We start from the raw sequence: 16,185 nt of genomic DNA, 5'->3' as shown, positions 1-16,185 counted from the left end.
TTAAATGTCATTTTAAACGTTGTTTCCTTGACGTTATTGCAAGACACTTAAGTACTCAATGAAGTCCATTTATTATGTACTTATCAAGTCAATATAGTGTGTTCATGCTGTGCATGATCCAATGCAATGTGCAAAAGAAGAAACAAGTTGTTGTTTTTCAGAATGACGCATATTGAAAGTAATTGTAATCATGAAACTGTTATTTTTAAGGTGCATTGTCGGTCAATGTTGCTGTTTCTGTGTCTTTGTAATAATTGGAAGCGCTGCTACTCTCAGAAAAAAGAGGGGTGAGAACTGTCACTGAGGTAGTAGCCATTCAAAAGAAACTTTTAAAATATTAATATGTACATTTAAGGTAGTAATATGCAACATTTAGGGGTAAATACGGTATAAGGTTGTACCTTTTAGCTTTTGTACCTTAGTGACAGCCTGTGTGTATTTCAATTGTTTTTGCTGCCCTCAAGTGGTTGACCAGGGGCCAGTTGCATAAAAGGTTTAGACTAGTCTTAAAAGTTAGTCATCTAATTTCTTTCTATAAGACTGGTCAAAATTTGTAAAATTCGGTTACACAAAAACTTAGATGAGTCTAAGTTGAATCCAAAATATATGATTGATTACCCCTTAGTTAACTGCTAGTTGGTCAAAATAGTTCTTAAGACACTGTCTTAACATAGAGGCTAAGTTTATGCAACTGGCCCCAGGAGGTAACGTATTATTTTCACCACCTCGTCTTGCTTTTAAATGTTGCACTGCACCAGATTCGTGAATATGAAAGTGTGATAGCATTCGCTGTTTTCACTCCAACATGTCTGTAGTCTCTTATATCAGTTGTCATTCCTCCTCAGCATCAGGACACGCAGTGGACTCTTCATTAGAGACACAGTCCAGTACTGCTGAGGGTCCAACCTCAGAATAACCAAAGTCCAGGACAACCGTTTCCTCCCTGCATGTGTATCCAACCTCAGAGTAATCGAAGTCCTCAAAGTGTTGCGCTGTAGCGCAGGCCTGACTGCTCTCTTTCGGCTTAATGAAGTCTGAGTAGACGTACGGTAAAGGAGGCACCTCTTCAGTGTCCTTTACTTCCTGAGAGACAGGAGTGGTCGGAGTAAACAGGTATTATTATATTTATGTAAAAAAAAATCACATTAATCGTTCCGCTGGGTACACAGAGTTTGTTTCATGACTTAAAGACCCAATGAAATGACTTGACAGTGGCTTTTAGGCACAGTGACCACCGCAGCTTCAAATGTTTGAGAATATTAAGCACAATATTAAATCTTTAAGTGTCGCACAACATGACAAAACAGTGTTAAAAGCTTTTAATTTAATATTTTAAATGTTCTGTAATCTAATCTGCTAACATTTTAAATCTAATCTGTTTCTGGACAAAATTTTGGAGATGCTTGTGAGTGCAAGATTAGACTATAAAAATTGTAAATCTACTGAAAGCGTGATTTAACATGCATTAGCATATGGAGGCCACAAAGGTAGTAGATATGAAATAAAAGCCACAAAACACTTATATATGTTCATGGGGTCTTTAAGATAATAAAGATAATTGTTTATTACCTGGTAAATTCCAAGGTTATTGTCTGCGCCCCCTGTGAAATACATTTAGCAGATATTATACAGTTTCAGCTGGTAATTAGTCATAATATAATTAATACGCGTTTATAGATAGCCAGATAGATAAATTCATTTTCAGTACCTTCATCTGTAGTTCTGCCATTTTCTGCTCTTTGCCCTAAAAATATAACAACAGTAAAACATTCTGTACAAAGTAGACATGAAATGCAATAATTGCTGTTTTACGTAGCCCCTAGAATAGCTGGGGAATTTTTAAAAGGGGAAATTTGTCTGGTTTCTGTGTTTCTGTGATTTTTTTTTTTTTTTTTTTTTTTCAAACTGATGTTTTTGAGAACATTTGGGTTAGACATGAGATGCTGAGATTACGTGGTATTGAGGTTCATGATCTGAGTCACAGAATAAACCTAAATCATGGAGGCTGTTGGTTTCATAAATGTGCAGTTATTTTGCTGAAGCTACATTTATGATAATGTATTTGGGAGAAAATCTTACTGTGATGGTATTTGTGAAGGCAGTAGAACACGATGCACAGTCCCAAAACTCCTACGACTGCAAGTCCACTTGAAAGTACAGTCTGATCAGACTGAGTTTTACCACTAGCACCATTTTCTTGGTTAACAGTTAAGTTCTCACCTTAAAAAAAATAAATAAAAAATTTACATGTTTATGCAATTCTTCTTTCTTTCTTTTTTTTTTTCAATGTTGCTTTCTGTTTAAAGATGTCTTATGAAATGCCTTTGTATTTAAAGGTGTTTCCTGGTCCTAAACAGAATATTACAATCTGGCATCATTTTATAGATTCATATAAGGTGCACAATGAATGAAGTACTGCTCACCGGTTATATTTTTGTGCGTTTCTGATTCTCCATATGCATTTGAAGCGGTACAGCTGTATGTCCCGTAATCGGAGTTGGTTATGTTGCTGATGTGTAGAGTTTGGTTCTTCTCACTGAATGAGTGTCTGTGTTTCTCTAAAATAGGGACTCCTTCTCTCTTCCACATCAGATGCAGAAATGAACCGCTCACTTTACATTTGAGAGTCACAGATGTGTTGGAGGTCCAGGAGACCACAATTTCTGTCACACTTGGAGGGTCTTAAAATAAAACATGTTAATGAGCAACACATAAAATGAGATGAGTTGTACATAAATAATAACTCTGGTATGTCTGACTTACAGTTTATAATTATTGTAAAGGTTTGGATTATTTTAGTTCCGTTTCCTCTGATTATTGTTTCAGTGAAGTTTCCTTCATCCTCTGCTGTAATATTCTCCAGAATGAGGGTGTTATTGTTTAAATAGAAATGAGCCTTTCCACAGCATTTACTGTATGAAGTTTTGACTGTGGTATTTGGTTTTATAAAACATAGGCATGTTTTTGATCTGTTTCGTTTGGTCCATTCCACTGAATGCTGAGAATCAGCAACATGCTGATCAAGTTTCTCTCCAGTGAGCTCAACACGACTGTATAAGCCCGTCTTCACTTCTTTGACTTCAAATTCACTTGCTGTCAAATCAATATGTATGTTCATTACTATCAATAAACAAATACTCCAGAGTAAAAGATAAACTGTATCTTATTAATGACCATACATGTAAATGTAGTAATTGGGCTAAAGAGATTAAATTAATCTCTTTAAGTAAACATCATATATACAACATATATCCAATATCTAGCTTTTTAAAATGTATTTGATTTATATATTACGAACAACATAAGCATTAATAGCAAAAAGAAAACAGAAACACCACAATAATTATTAGCTATAGAAATTATTAGTTGTACTTGCCAAACACAACAAAGAAAAACAGCCAAATATGAATTAAACATCCAGACATCATAAATCCAGAGTTATTCGTAATCCTCTTGTAGCTAAATTAGCGTTTCAATAACATCGTAACCATTTCACAAAACGTTCAAATCTGTAGATCTTGTTTCTGTGACACGCTTTAATGCTTTCGAGTTGAAACTGACACCTCAGAGTAAAAAATAGCCACTAAAACCCACGACAGGAAAATAAAAAGCGGTTAGAACAAGGAAGAAGGCAGGGCCGCTTTTTTTAGATGATATAATAGACAACACCTCGTATACATGTTTCACGCAATATATCAAGACAATAACTAAATCATAAAAGACAACTTGCTTTGGTCCAGCATGTCATTTAAATGTCTAAAACTGATTATGGCTATAATATCATCTTGCTGTGCTGAATCACCAGATGACTTTCAACTTTTTGTTGTTGGTTTAGTTTAATTTAGTATTGTTTTTATAGGAAAACATCTAAAACATCTGTTAAAGAAATAGAGTTAAACAAGGAAACCCCTCATCCTGTGGTTTTTACAGTATAATTAGAACAGACCAGCTCACTGCAAACTAATATAAATAGGCAGTGGACTGATGGAGTAGATTTGATGATGAATTTCCAGTAAAAGTCTAAACATGAACATATGAAGAATGTAAGATGTTAACAGAATGTAGCTTCACAACTATAGCAACACAATAACTAAGAACAAAACAGGATGCAAGAAAATAGGCCATGAAGGAGACCTCAGTCCAAAGTGAGACTTTCTAATTTAGCGGTGGCTGTACGTGAAGCAGGCGGTTTCAGATTTCTGTCCCTCTGCTACAGATCACAGGAAAAACAAAATGAACTCATCAGTAATACAACTTAGAATTTCAACAGTTAAAATCCTGCGCTTTACAACACTACAATATTTAAAGTAATAATGTAGATTATCTGAAATTAACCTGTGTTTTTTAATTTAGAGCAGAGTATGAACATACATGTTGTTTTTTTTGCTTTTTTTTTTTGCAGTTCTTGCCTTGTGTACAATCACTGGAGGCTTGTACTGAAGCAGTTGTCTATGGCTTGGGGTTCTTGGTGCCAAAAAAACTTTTCATAGTAAACTCACATTCCCTCATCTGCCTGTTATTAAAATATTTGGGCCTGTATATTGCTTCCGTTATTTACTTATTTTTTAATAGTATTGGATAGTTAAAGGCCTGGTTTCACAGCCTTAGTTCAATTAGGACATTAGACAAGTAATTTTATTAACATGCTTTAGAAAAAAACATTACTGATGTGCATTACAAAGGACAAAACAGAGGTACTGGCATGTTTTAAAATCAATCAGTGTATGTTTCTTTTAAGTGAAACAGCTCAGACTTACATTTTAGTCTTGGACTAGGATTAAGCCTTTAAGTGTCAAAGGTTTAACAGGCCTACAGCCTATCTGTAACTTTAGGCATTAAAAATCCTATTAGATTATGTATTCATCCACTATATGTACAATAATATCTGTGAATATGTGAGATGACTATTAAGATACACAACAGGCAAATACAAATTCACAATTACAGCTCAGAATGTGAGCAAAGGATTAACAAATTAAAGAACATACAAACAATAACCTTTACTGTGATTCATTTTTATTTATTAAGTGATGACATTTTTTTTAACAACACAAGCTAAAAGTATTCAGTAAAGTTTATAAACTGCCAGTCAAAAGTTTTTGAACAGTAAGACTATTAATGTTTTTAAAGAAGTCTGTTCTGCTCACCAAACCTGCATTTATTTGATTCAAAGTACAGCAAAAACAGTAATATTGTGAAATATTTGTACTATTTATTATATTATAAATGTAATTTTTTTCCTGTGATTTCAGAGCTGAATTTTTAGCATAATTACATTTCAGCAAATCATCATATTAGAATGATTTCTGAAGGATCATGTGACACTGAAGATTGGAGTAATGATGCTGAAAATTTAGCTTTGATCACAGGAATAAATTACATTCAAAATATATTGAAATACAAAATAGTTATTTTAAATAATAAAAAATATTTCACTTTTTTTTTGTTTTTTGTTTTTTTTGTTACTGTTTTTGCTGTATTTTGGATTAAATAAATGCAGGCTTGGTGAGCAGAAGAGACTTCTTTAAAAAAATAACAAAAAATCGTAACTATTGACTGGTAGTTTAGTTCAGTAAATGGATATTTTACAGTGATTTCTCTGGTTTATAGAGAGGAAACATAACATGCATAGGCCTAGGGTCTTTGTAAATAAGCCACAAATCCAGTTATTTAATTTTTTTCTTGAAATGCATAAAAAAGAGAAGTGATATGAACATTTATTAATACACACTTTAGAATATTAATAATAATAACTGCTAGACCAAGCCATGGTTGTTTTAATTAAAAAAAAGAAAAAAATGTTTAGCATTTAAAATAAATGCAAAGGCATTGTTTGTATTCATGGTGTGGTGATGCTGCTAGGTTCTGTTACATTATGGTTATCTGAACTTGGTACAGTATATCTTGTTATTTTGTCTTCTATTTGTCATTGTGGTTGTGGTTTAAAATATAATTACAGCCTAATATAAAACAGTGTTTCTTTGTCAGCAGCAGGGCCAACTTCATCTATTTTGTGTCTTTGCAGGCTCTTATACTATTTGTCCTCTCCAGCATCAGGACATGCTTTCGGCTGATCATTAGTGACACAATACAGAACGGCTGTTTCCTCCCTGCATGAGTAACCAAAGTCCTCGAAGTGTTGTGCAGCAGCTGAGACCTGTGTAAACGTACAACAAAGAAGTCACCTCATGAGAGCCAGGTATTTCCTGAGAGACAGGAGTAAATAGGTATTATTTATATGCATATAGACAAATTATATACATGGATCATTCATAGAATTCCACTGGATACAAAGAGTTTGTTATTTGACTTAAAGACCACATAAAATTACTACTATTACTACTATTACTTTTTTTTAGGTGAGACATTTACTTTACAGCCTGAACCATGATTTGTTACTAGTCAAAAGCAGGTGGTAACAGGATGAAAATTCTTATTTTATTGGATGAAAAACTGTCCACACCCATAAAGTGCAAGGCAAGTAAACAATATTGTTTGCTTAAAGCTAAACAATCTGCTTAAAGATAATTTTGTACATGAGGCATTTAAGCTAAAAGGCATGGAATAACAAATGTTTTTATTTTTATGGGATCTTTAAGTATAATAATAATAAATGGTAACCATTTTAATGTACATCAAAATGTGTACTGAAATCATTATTTATCTAGTTATGCATTTTTGTGCATTACCTTATAAATTCCATGGACATTGTCTGCATCCCCTGTGTATTAAAGAGTGAGGTTATAAGATACTGTATAATATTAGGTGCAGCTCAGAAAAAAAAGTACTTTTTTTTTACCTTCATCTGTAGTTCTGCACTTTTCTACTCTTTGTCCTTAAAAATATAACAAATGTGAAATACACTACACAAATTATCATTTGACAGGCCATTATGCCATGTATTTTAAGATAGACCTAATTTCTCAGTTTTTTGTCTGTGGTTCATACTACTTCTCTTTTTCTGAGAACACTTTGGTGAGAACTGAGATGTTGAGATTACGTGGTACTGAGATTGAGAAACTTGAAAATTGAAATTTGTTAGAAGAAACCTAAAAATGGAGGCTTTGAGGTTTTATAAACAAGTAGTTATTTTGATAAAGCAGTATGTATTCACATTGTTGATGGATCTGAAGAAAATCTTACTGTGATGGTATTTGTGAAGGCAGTATAACATGATGCGCAGTCCCAAAACACCTGTGAGTGTAAGTCCACTTAAAAGCACAGTATGATCAGTTTTACCACTAGTACCTGTTTCTTGGTTAACAGTTGAGTTTTCACCTTAAAAGAAAAACGAAAGATTACATGATTATGCAATGCTTATTTCTTGAAATTTTTTCTTGATTTTGTTAGTTTAAATATGTCTAACAAAACGCCTTTGTGTTTAAAGATGTTTTAGGTTTAACTCCTGGTCCTACAGTACGGAGCCCCTGAAGGGACAGGGTGGGGGCGGGGGGTGGGAGGAAAACATATTCTTCAAAATTTTTTGTGTTCTCTCGCAAATTTTTTGCGTTTCCTTAAAGAAACTTTGCGTTCCCTCACTAAACTTTTGCGTTATCTCACAAAGATACTTGCGTTCCCTCGCAAAACGTATGTGTTCTCTCACAAAGATATTTTTGTTCTCTTGCAAAACTTATTATTAATTATTGATTATTTTCTCTCGCAAATATTTTGCAATCTCTCACAAATCCATTTGAATTCGGTCAATCACTTCCTGTTTACTTTACAGCTTGCAGTGGTTCATACAGCTCTGTATGTTCACAGTGTAGCGGTTCAAAGAGTTTTATTTTGAACTTGGACTCAAGTATAAAGAAATACAGTCAGTGCTTAGTTCAAGGCGTGGTTTTGGGACATTCTAAAATGCTAAAATGTAAAACACTGGAGGACAAAATTCAGTACACACCTTATTAATACAGCATACAGACAAGCAGAATAGCCAAGAATATGACCATAACCCACTAAATTCCACATTAAGCATTATATCCTCATAGAAAGAAAATGCTTTGTTAATGTATTAAGACGGTGACTGAACTCGGTATACAGTTTATTAAAGCAGTAAGCCCCAAGAAGTCGTGGTTTACAGTGAATTAATAACAGCTAAGGGGCAATGTGAGGCACGACATGAGGCAAAGTTCATAGGGCTTATTGCTTTTATAAAACGGTTATTCCGTATACGTAGTAAAGTTTCACAAAATAAAATGGAGCAAATAAAGTAATATTAATAAGGTTATTAATATTAAAATTAGCATTAAGGGTATTTATTAATACTGAATTTGGGCCTCTAAATGCCAGTGTTGTAGTACATTAAAAAACATTAAACATTTTACAATGTCCCAAATCTGTGCCTTGAACTAAGCACTGGCTGTATTTCTTTACTTGAGTTCAAGTTCAAAATAAAACTTTATGAACCACTCCATTATGAATGTACGGAGCTGTATGAACCACTAACTTATAAGCTGTTACGTAAACAGGAAGTGTTCGTCCGGACTCAGCTGGTTTTGCGAGAGAACGCAAAAGTTTTGCAAGGCAGAAATAAATAAAAAATAAACAATATATTTTTTTCCCACCCTGAATTTTTTCCACTTACCCTAAATTTTTTTCCACCACAATGTCCCTTTAGGGGCTCTGTACTGAACAGAATATTACAATCTGGCATCATTTTGAGGATTCATATATTGTACACAATGAATGAAATACTGCTCACTGGTTATATTTGTGTGCGTTTCTGATTCTCCATATGCATTTGAAGCAGTACAGCTGTATGTCCCGTAATCGGAGTTGGTTATGTTGCTGATGTGTAGAGTTTGGTTCTCCTCACTTAATGAGTGTCTGTGTTTCTCTAAAATAGGGACTCCTTCTCTCTTCCACATCAGATGCAGAAATGAACCGCTTACTTTACATTTGAGAGTCACAGATGTGTTGGAGGTCCAGGAGACCACAATTTCTGTCACACTTGGAGGGTCTTAAAGTAGAATATGTTAATAAGCACAAGCACAGCAAAATTAGATGAATTCTACATGAATAAGCTTGACTCTGATATGTCTGACTTACGTTGAATAATTAATTTAAAGTTTAGGCATTTTGTAGTTCCATTTCTTAGAACTACAGTTTCCACGAAGACTCCTTCATCCTTTGCTGTAACATTCTCCAGAATGAGGGTGTTATTGTTTAAATGGAAATGTTTCGTTTGGTCCATTCCACTGACTGCAGAGAGTCAGCAACATGCTGATCAAGTTTCTCTCCAGTGAGCTCAACACGACTGTATAAGTCTGTCTTCACTTCTTTGACTTTAAATTCTCTCGCTGTCAGATCAATATGTATGTTCATTACTATCAATAAACAAATACTCCAGAGTAAAAGATAAACTGCATCTTATAAATTACCTCACATGTAAATATAGTAATTGGCCTGAAAAGTTAAAATTAGTCTCTTTGAGTAAACATCATATATATGTAAGATATATATCTTTTGAAAATTATAAATATTATTTATTATATAGCTATAGGAATGATTAGCCATACTTACCCAACACAGCAAAGAAAAACAGCCAAACATAAATGAATCATCCAGCCATCGTCAGGAGAAAGACTTGTTGATCTAGACTTCTAGATCTTTTTGTAGCTAAATCAGCATTAATCAACCCATTAAAATGTGTAGACGTTCTTTATATGATGTTCTTTTGTACACTCAAAACCTGCCTTCTCAGAGTAAAAAATAGCCACTGACAACCACAACAGGAAAATAATAGTCTCTCAGAACAAGGAAGAAGGCAGTGCGGCTCTTCTGATGGTCTAATAGACCACGCTTCATGTACATGTTTCACACAGACCAATCAGACCAATAACTAAATCATAAAAGACAACTTACTTTGGTTCAATGTATTATTTAAATGTCTAAAATCAATTATGGTTGTGATATCCTACTTTGCTAAATCACCAGATGCCTTGCATCTTTGTTTACTGTTGATTCAGTTGAATTCACTACTGTTTTTACTGGATATTTATACAGTACTTACTGTTATTTAACAGTATATGTCCTAAAAAACTATGAAGAGTGTGATCTTGTGATACTACATATAAAGTGACATCTGATAATGTAAGAAGTGTAATTAAACAAGGAAACCCATCATCCTCTGATTCAGGGGTCACCAAACTCTTCCAGGACTGAGTTTGGTGACCCCTGCTCTGGTTTTACCCTTCAATAAAGAAGACCAGTTCATTGCGAACTGTACAAAGAATCAGTGAGTGGACTGATGGAGTAGATGTGATGAATTTTAAAGTCACATTTCCAGTCTACAGTTTGAGGAAATAAGTTTTTAATAAAACAAGTCTGCTAAACATAAACATATGAAGAATTCACACAATCTAAGATGCGAAACAGAATGCAACTTTACAAGTGGCGACACAACTGAGAACAAAACAGGATGTATGAAAATAGGCCATGAAGGAGACTTCAGTCCAAAGTGAGTCTTTCTAATTCAGCGGTGGCTGTACGTGAAGCAGGCGGTGTGTCAGATTTCTGGCCCTCTGCTACAGATTTAAAGTGCTGATCACAGGAAAAACAAAATGAGCTCATCAATAATACAACCTAGAACTTTAACCACTTAATACAAATAATGCCAAACAAGTAATCAATATTTGCAGACTGTGAAAAGAGTATCGGAAACTAACCTGTGAGTTTTTGAATTCAGAGTAGAGTGTGAACAGGACGTGAAGTGAGTGAATCCGGTTTTTGTACACAGGGATGTCCAGGATTCCTGACAGGTTAACAGTCATTAACAGTCAATAGAGTAAAACCAAGAAAAGCTGTAGAAAAGAAGAAAAATGCAACTTACCACAAATAATGTCAACATACTCTGCCAAATCACAGTCAATGTCTGCGGTGGGGAGATTCACCTGATGAACAGATGGGAAAGTGAAGGTTGACATGACTGTATTTGCAGATTTCATTCATTACATTTCAATGAAGATCTAACCTTTCCTAAAAGCTCCTCAAACTCAGGTGGCCACTCTTGCATCAGGCTGTCGATATCTGGCATAGGTCTGAAGAAAAATACAAGACTCTTGTTATGAAATTACAGATGTTGTGTTCTGCTCTCTGAATGCGCATTGATTGGTGCTTGCCTTGTGTAGTGTACGGTCGCTGGAGGCTTGGACCGATGCAGCTCACTTATGCTCTCGATCCAGTTGTCTATGGCTTTGGGGTTCTTCTCTGGGTTTTCAATGCTCTTGACTTTCACTTCCTATGAAAGAGATGTGCATTACTTTCTTATTTCAGCTACCACTTTCGCTTACCAAAATCATCGAAGCACCTTAAGTCGTCTAGTGTGAGTGTGTGAACTCACAGCAACATTGTGTTGTTTGCTGTTTTCTGACAGCCACAGGGAAAGCACTGTTTGGTCTGACTGTTTAGTGCACGGCTCATCCAGAACCAGGAGACCCAGATTGTCAGCTTTTTCATCTGGTCTTGGTACCTGTGGGTTGAACAGAAAGATTTAGAAGCTGAAAATGGGACATTCATGTCTGGTTCAGATGTGAAAACTGTCACTCACTTTGAGGAAAGCATCAATGTCCCCCACAGCTGGGATGAAATCAGGAATAAATGGCTTCAGTTTGTGGTCAAGCTCTATTGTCTGTGGAGTATATCTGAAAGAAACAGTCGATGCAATTAATAATAAAAAAATCAGTAAGTATCCATAATATCTACAAGTCAAAAGAGTGTCTGTTTTGAAAATATTTATTTTGATTAAATGCAATATAATTGTATTTCTATTATAATTAATAATACTATATAAAATAATATTAAAGTTACCTAAATATTACAAATGTAAAAGCGTGAAAATATTAAATTGGCAAGAGGCAAGGGTTTGCCATTTTACTCCAGAATTGTTTACATTTTCATAATTTCCACCACAAACTCAATACATATTTTGAGATGTTCCTGTAGGTCTAGAAAAGAAATGATAGAATTCTCCTGTGATGTATGTATATGGGCCATTCTACATTATTGGTGCTGTCCCAGAACAAAAAAAAAAAAAAAAACATTTAAAAAGCATTTAAGTATTTTTATCTTAGATGTTTACTAAGATCTTTCTACTATCTATTTAATCCCACAACAATATTTAAAATATCAGTAAGCCTAATATACAGAAAATCATTATTTAGTGGGTACTTTCAACTGGGACATGGCTGTCCCGAACCCTAACCCTTAAATTTCAACTTATGAAAATGGTACTGCAATAATTTCCATTGTTGTTTTTAAAGATTTCTTTTTGATTTTGTTAAATATATTAGTTAAAAAGTAAAAATAAATAAATTATATATATATATATATATATATATATATATATATATTCGTTGCAAATTATGAAACTTTATGTAAAAAAAAATCATGCCTTTTCATGTCACTACCAAAATTGTGCGTTCAAGTCCATTGCCTGAGATACTACTCTCAGCCCTACATTTATGATCAGGAAATATTAATGTGTCCCTCTCTCTCATAGCTACATGGTGTAAGTAGATAGGCCCCATCATTTTGAGGTAAATATGTTTAAAAGTATGAAAAATTTGTGTGTAACTTTAAAGAATCTCACTACCGAACACCATTTTTCTATAATTAAACATTTTTTTTCTCAAATCTCAAAAAAATCTCATAAATCACATTTAAAATATTGTTAAAAGAAGATGTAAGCCAAACAGGGCAATGTGACCCTTAATAGGTTAATGTAACTCTTATTATTAATTTATATATTTATATATTACTGTGTTTCAGTAGTGACAAATTTGGAGAGAGGACGAATATATTACAAAGCTTTCTGAAAATACAATATGAGAATTAACTGCACAATTACTAGAAATGTGTCCCTTGGATATTATACAATTTGCATACAAACAAAATGTGTGGAAAAAGACACTTTTATTTCCAAGACGTTTCCAACTCTGACTTTGAACCAATTCTGTAGAATAGCTCATATTCACTGTTAGACATTGTCAGCAAACAAACTGAACAAATAAGAGTTCTTAATGTCGACAGGGTCAAAAGTCAAAAATTAAACGAGTTGAAGAAACACTCCTTTACATGTTAGTTTAAAGGTCATTTTTCCAGATGTTTTTCTGATCTTGTTTTGCGTGCAGGTGCACATCAAATGTTGTGAAGGTGTGAAGTTGGTGCATGCTAACCGTGTGATGTATTGAAAGAGCTCTTTGATCTCGCCTGTCACAGGAAGGTGTTCATAATCGGCTGGGTCATATGCCCTGTGGGTAATCAACCACACACACGCACACACACACACACATCTACGTTATATATCCACATAAAAATAATAAATTCTCTTTTTGTTTTGAGTAGATGTTATAACTATAATGCTCTTAGTACTATTCATAAAACATATTACTGAAATGCATTGCAACTTATACAGCTTGTTCATTCTTTGATACAGTTTCACCTTAGCTTAAAGTACATGAAACATTATTATAACTTGATCTCTCTCATCTTGGCCAGCAGATGGAGATGATCGGCCCTACCCTTCTGGAGCAGATCCGGGCTCCCCTTCCTCCTCATCAGACTCTGTGTCATCAGAGTCATCATCGTCGTCATCATCATCGTCATCATCCTCCTCATCTTCTTCATCATTCTGATTAATAGTACCACCAGATGGCGGCTCTTTCTTTCTCTGCTATCAGATGTGAACAGGTCATTCAATCTTCATTTTACTATTCACCAAATATGAGATAGTGAACTTACTTTAGTGTCCTCTTCTAGTTTATCCCCAGCAAAAGTGGCCATGGCGCTTGGCTTCTGCCTGCCCGTCCTCCTGGAAACTGAAATAAACACATAATGGCATTAAAAACAGTTGAGGAATGGAAGGTGGAATGTAAAGAGGTGATGAACAGTCTGACCTATCTGTCTCGGGGATGGTGTGTGCACACTGGCCGCCTCCTCTGCATTCACCTCAAAACTCTCGTCGTATGGCTGGTTGGTTGTGAGTTGAATCTGTTTGCAGATATTATTTGCACGTTTTAGTTTTTACTAAAACAGGGTCTCAAACCCAAAGAAGATGCCTACCTAGATGGTATTTGTAGGACTCATAGTGATACCAGAACCCTGCTGACTCAGAACATGTCTATGATGCCCTAAGTAGGCAGCATGGAAGGTTTAGAAACACAACCTATGAAGCAAATCTTTTCCAGCTGGTTTAACTTAGCTGTTTTGCTGTACGGGACTATTATAACCTACCAGAAGCCGTTTTAGCAAGCAGCCAGTAACCATTATCGACACGTAACGTCGTGACGTGGTGAATTATTCCGTTTTTTTAGACAAATGTGTCACATAAACATTAAGGAATAACAATGTTGCACTGTAGCTTAGTGTTTGATGCGCGCTGCATTGATTTATAAGCTACATTGAGTAGCGAGGCAGAAAACACACCACATTTGTGTCTAATATAAATTCTCACGTATTTAACGTGGTATTCGAGATTAAATAATTAACATTTGCGCGATAATAATAACAAACCTTTTGTCGCTCAGACCTCTCCATGAAAACACGGTGTACGGTTGCCAAGGAAACTTTATCTCGCGAGATGTTCAGCGGAAGTGCGCGTGATTGTGAGTTTCTTAAACTCATTTTTATTCAATGGCAAGAGAACATGAGGTATTACGTAGTCAAAATATAAACAGCTTTAGCTGCCAGAAGAAAAATATTCATCATTTTTAGTGCATTAAAAACGCTGCAGATTTTGTATAATTTACGTCCTTTATAATTTGAATTGCAAAAGCTCCCTTTTTATGTTTTTTATGTAAACCACAAAACCAGTCTTAAGGGGCAATTTTTAATTTAAAAAAGCTGAAAGCTAAATAAATAAGCTTTACACTGATGTATGGTTTGTTATTTGGCCGAGATACAAATATTTGAAAGCTGGAATCTGAGGGTGAAAAAAGAAAATCGCTTTAAGTTGTCCAAATTAAGTTATGCATACACTATGATATGCATATTACTAATCAAAAATTAAGTTTAGATATATTTACGTCAGTAAATTTACAAAATATCTTAATAAAACATGATCTTTACTTAATATCCTAATGATTGTTGGCACAAAAGAAAAATCTATCATTTTGATCTATTGCTACAAATATACCGGTGCTACTTAAGACTGGTTTTGTGGGTCACATTTGGTATTTTCTGAATAAAAGACATTTTTGCATGATGTACTCCCTGCTGAAATAAACAGCTAAAACCAACCTAAGCTTCCAGCCTGGTCTTAGCTGGTTAGCAGGCTGGTTTTTGAGGGGTTTTGGTCACTTTCTTAGCTGGTCAGACCAGCTGGAGCAACCAGCTACTTCCAGTTAAACCAGCTAAGACCAGCCAACCAACTGTTTTTTACGTTCTAAAAATAGAAAACATCAGACACATTACACATCAAACATTTCTATTATACACCCGTTTGCTGTAAATAAAAGTTTCTAAATCTAAAGCTTAAATTACGCCTGTCTAATTAATACCTAATTGAATGGCTTTAGAAAAGTTCTTTGAAGTTCTTAAAGTTTAGAGCTAAACCTGAATAGTTTACACTTGCATAATTGAGAAACTGTGTGGTTTCCCTCTGTCTGGTGGGATGTGGTGAAAAAAAGAACAAAAAGCCTTATGCAGCTAGGCAGACATAACATTAATTCAAAAAATGTTCTCATTATGGTTGTTTTTTTTGTCTGTGACAATAAAATGAGAACGGCTTGAGAAAATAGAATAGTGTAAAGCTGAGATTCGTATTTTGAGTCACAAGGTTAAGCAAAGCATGAGAAGACTCTCATTGGTTTCACAAACATGCTAAAATGTCATCCACAGTGATAAAAGGGGAACTCTTCAGTTCAGTTAAGGGTCAGCATTGCAAAAGTTTAGCCTGTTTCAACACATTGAACCACGGTTTTGTGGGTAAAATAGGTTCAGGTTGCAAAAAGTCTGCCTGGCACCTTTGAGTTTTTGGCAGTCGTCAGACACATAGCAGTTCTAGGTGTCATGGATCAGCTCATGTGAACAGGATGTGGTTCTTAGCATCTTTTCTTGCTGGTTCAGCTGTTAAACTTTGCAAACTTTTCTAACTCACCAAATCATTTTATCAAACTAGACACTATTTTAGGTAGAATTGTTCAGACTTTCGATATGCGACTACAAAACATTTCGCCACACTTTGGC

General features: G+C 34.7%; 3 protein-coding genes across 6 annotated transcripts; all 3 read right to left on the bottom strand.

Moving 5' to 3' along the window:
* Positions 1-621: 621 nt before the first annotated feature.
* LOC127172095 (uncharacterized) lies at positions 622-3,551 on the bottom strand. Its single transcript, XM_051121221.1, has 7 exons — positions 3,373-3,551; positions 2,764-3,089; positions 2,424-2,681; positions 2,080-2,220; positions 1,709-1,744; positions 1,570-1,601; positions 622-1,083 (listed from the first exon to the last, which is right to left on the bottom strand). Exons 1-7 carry the CDS (start codon positions 3,426-3,428, stop codon positions 832-834), a joined length of 1,101 nt encoding a protein of 366 aa, XP_050977178.1. The 5' UTR covers positions 3,429-3,551; the 3' UTR covers positions 622-831.
* A 1,524-nt stretch (positions 3,552-5,075) lies between these two features.
* Positions 5,076-9,726, bottom strand: LOC127172097 (hemicentin-1-like). The gene is made up of 7 exons (XM_051121223.1): positions 9,523-9,726; positions 9,049-9,299; positions 8,702-8,959; positions 7,144-7,278; positions 6,800-6,835; positions 6,690-6,721; positions 5,076-6,157 (listed from the first exon to the last, which is right to left on the bottom strand). Exons 2-7 carry the CDS (start codon positions 9,191-9,193, stop codon positions 6,035-6,037), a joined length of 729 nt encoding a protein of 242 aa, XP_050977180.1. The 5' UTR covers positions 9,194-9,299; positions 9,523-9,726; the 3' UTR covers positions 5,076-6,034.
* Positions 9,727-10,301: 575 nt separating this feature from the next.
* Positions 10,302-14,582, bottom strand: ift46 (intraflagellar transport 46 homolog (Chlamydomonas)). 4 transcript variants are annotated; one of them, XM_051120334.1, is made up of 12 exons: positions 14,512-14,577; positions 13,896-13,989; positions 13,741-13,817; positions 13,521-13,669; positions 13,176-13,250; positions 11,549-11,642; positions 11,342-11,470; positions 11,121-11,239; positions 10,973-11,039; positions 10,832-10,892; positions 10,668-10,753; positions 10,302-10,542 (listed from the first exon to the last, which is right to left on the bottom strand). In XM_051120334.1, the coding sequence occupies exons 1-12, from the start codon at positions 14,533-14,535 to the stop codon at positions 10,450-10,452; spliced, it is 1,068 nt and encodes a 355-aa protein (XP_050976291.1). In that variant the 5' UTR covers positions 14,536-14,577; the 3' UTR covers positions 10,302-10,449. The 4 variants fall into 4 exon arrangements, with proteins under 4 accessions (XP_050976291.1, XP_050976287.1, XP_050976289.1 ...); XM_051120330.1 differs by having other exon boundaries at positions 13,521-13,672; positions 14,512-14,571; XM_051120332.1 differs by lacking the exon at positions 13,896-13,989 and having other exon boundaries at positions 13,521-13,672; positions 14,512-14,582.
* Positions 14,583-16,185: the final 1,603 nt, after the last annotated feature.

This window comes from Labeo rohita, chromosome 10, assembly GCF_022985175.1.
Source record: "Labeo rohita strain BAU-BD-2019 chromosome 10, IGBB_LRoh.1.0, whole genome shotgun sequence".
NCBI lineage: Eukaryota > Metazoa > Chordata > Actinopteri > Cypriniformes > Cyprinidae > Labeo > Labeo rohita.
This window is presented reverse-complemented; position numbering and strand designations above follow the sequence as displayed.